Genomic DNA, 1,715 nt, shown 5'->3' on the forward strand with positions numbered 1-1,715 from the left:
CAGCACCCATGGGTGCAGGATAGAGGCACCCCAGCACCTACAGGCACAGGATACAGGGACCGCAGCCCCTGTGGGCGCAGCCCTTCCGGTGCCACAGCACCCATGGGTGCCTTACCTCAGCTTTGAGCTCGTCGATGTGGTCCTTGAGCTGGCGGATGTACTGAGCGGCGTCCGAGTGGTTGAGCTGCCCCTGGATCATGCCCTCCTCCCTCTGCGGGCGCAGAGGTCATCCTGTCACCCCGTCCCCTCGTCCCCCATGTCCCCATGTCCCCATGTCCCCATGTCCCCATGTCCCTCTGTCCCCCTGTCCCCCCCCCCCTCACCTGGATCTCCAGCTCAGCCACGCGCTGTCGCATCTCAGCCAGGGCTGCCATGCTGTCGGCCTCCCGCAGCCGCACCGCCATCACCTCCTCCTTGCTCTGGGGACATTCGTGTCACCACCAAGGTGGGGGACACCGCTGTCACCCCCCCCCCCCCCCCCCCCCCCCCCCCCCCCACCACCCCCGGGGTGTGGGGGATGAGGGGAGGGTGGGGGTGTGAAGGGGGCTTAAGGGCAGCAGTGAGGGGACGCGATAGATGGGGTGTAGGGACAGCAGGGACCCCATGGGAGGGGACAGTTGGGATCCTAAGGAAGGGGACATGGGGACCCGGGGACCCCATGGGAGGGGACAATTGGGACACCAAGGGAGGGGACATGGGGACCCGGGGACCCCATGGGAGGGGACAATTGGGACACCAAGGGAGGGGACATGGGGACCCCGGGACCCTGTGGGAGGGGACACTGAGCTCCTATGGCTGAGGATGATGGGATCCCATGGGAGGTGACAGGTGGGACCCCATGGGAGGGGACATGGGGACCCCAGGGACCCCATGGGAGGGGACACTGAGCTCCTATGGGTGAGGATGATGGGATCCCATGGGAGGTGACAAGTGGGACACCATGGGAGGGGACAACTGGGACACCAAGGGAGGGGACATGGGGACCCTGAGGACCCCATGGGAGGGGACAATTGGGACACCAAGGGAGGGGACATGGGGACGCCAGGGACCCCATGGGAGGGGACAACTGGGATCCTAAGGAAGGGGACATGGGGACCCGGGGACCCGGGGACCCCATGGGAGGGGACACTGAGCTCCTGTGGGATCCCATCAGAGGTGACAAGTGGGACACCATGGGAGGGGACAATTGGGACACCAAGGGAGGGGACACTGAGCTCCTATGGCTGAGGATGATGGGATCCCATTGGAGGTGACAGGTGGGACACCAAGGGAGGGGACATGGGGACCCCGGGGACCCTGTGGGAGGGGACAATTGGGACACCAAGGGAGGGCCTGTGGGTGTCCATATGGAGGGGACAGGGGTGTCCCTATGAAGGGCCTGTGGGTCTGTGGGGAGGGGACAGGAGTGTCACTATAGAGGGGACAGGAGTATTCCTAAGGAGGGCCTGTGGAGAGGACAGGGCTGTCCCTATGGAGGGGACAGGGGTGTCACTTTGGAGGGCCTTTGGGTGTCTGTGGGGAGGGGACAGGGGTCTCCCTATAGGGGGGACAGGGCTGTCCCTATGGAGGGGGCATGGGTTCTCCCTATAGGGGGGACAGGGCTGTCCCTATGGAGAGGACAGGGGTGTCACTATAGAGGGGACAGGGGTGTCACTTCGGAGGGCCTTTGGGTGTCTGTGAGGAGGGGACAGGGGTCTCCCTATGGAGGGGACAGT

At 65.0% G+C, this 1,715-nt stretch overlaps 1 protein-coding gene across 1 annotated transcript; it reads right to left on the bottom strand.

Annotated features, from left to right (window-relative positions):
- Window positions 1-34: 34 nt before the first annotated feature.
- LOC122194031 (EVI5-like protein) lies at window positions 35-428 on the bottom strand. The gene is made up of 2 exons (XM_042894941.1): window positions 324-428; window positions 35-211 (listed from the first exon to the last, which is right to left on the bottom strand). The coding sequence occupies exons 1-2, from the start codon at window positions 402-404 to the stop codon at window positions 38-40; spliced, it is 255 nt and encodes an 84-aa protein (XP_042750875.1). The 5' UTR covers window positions 405-428; the 3' UTR covers window positions 35-37.
- Between the last annotated feature and the right edge of the window lie 1,287 nt (window positions 429-1,715).

This window comes from Lagopus leucura, unplaced genomic scaffold (genome assembly GCF_019238085.1).
Source record: "Lagopus leucura isolate 7727_CA_CO unplaced genomic scaffold, USGS_WTPT01 32640-0_obj-0_obj, whole genome shotgun sequence".
Lineage (NCBI taxonomy): Eukaryota > Metazoa > Chordata > Aves > Galliformes > Phasianidae > Lagopus > Lagopus leucura.

What these genes read in the sequence shown, in the direction of transcription:
- LOC122194031 (XM_042894941.1), bottom strand. Translation starts at nt 404, where the DNA reads ATGGCGGTGCGGCTGCGGGAGGCCGACAGCATGGCAGCCCTGGCTGAG. An exon ending in TGGCTGAGCTGGAGATCCAG is followed by an intron (nt 212 to 323) that starts GTGAGGGGGGGG and finishes CTGCGCCCGCAG; the next exon opens with AGGGAGGAGGGCATGATCCA.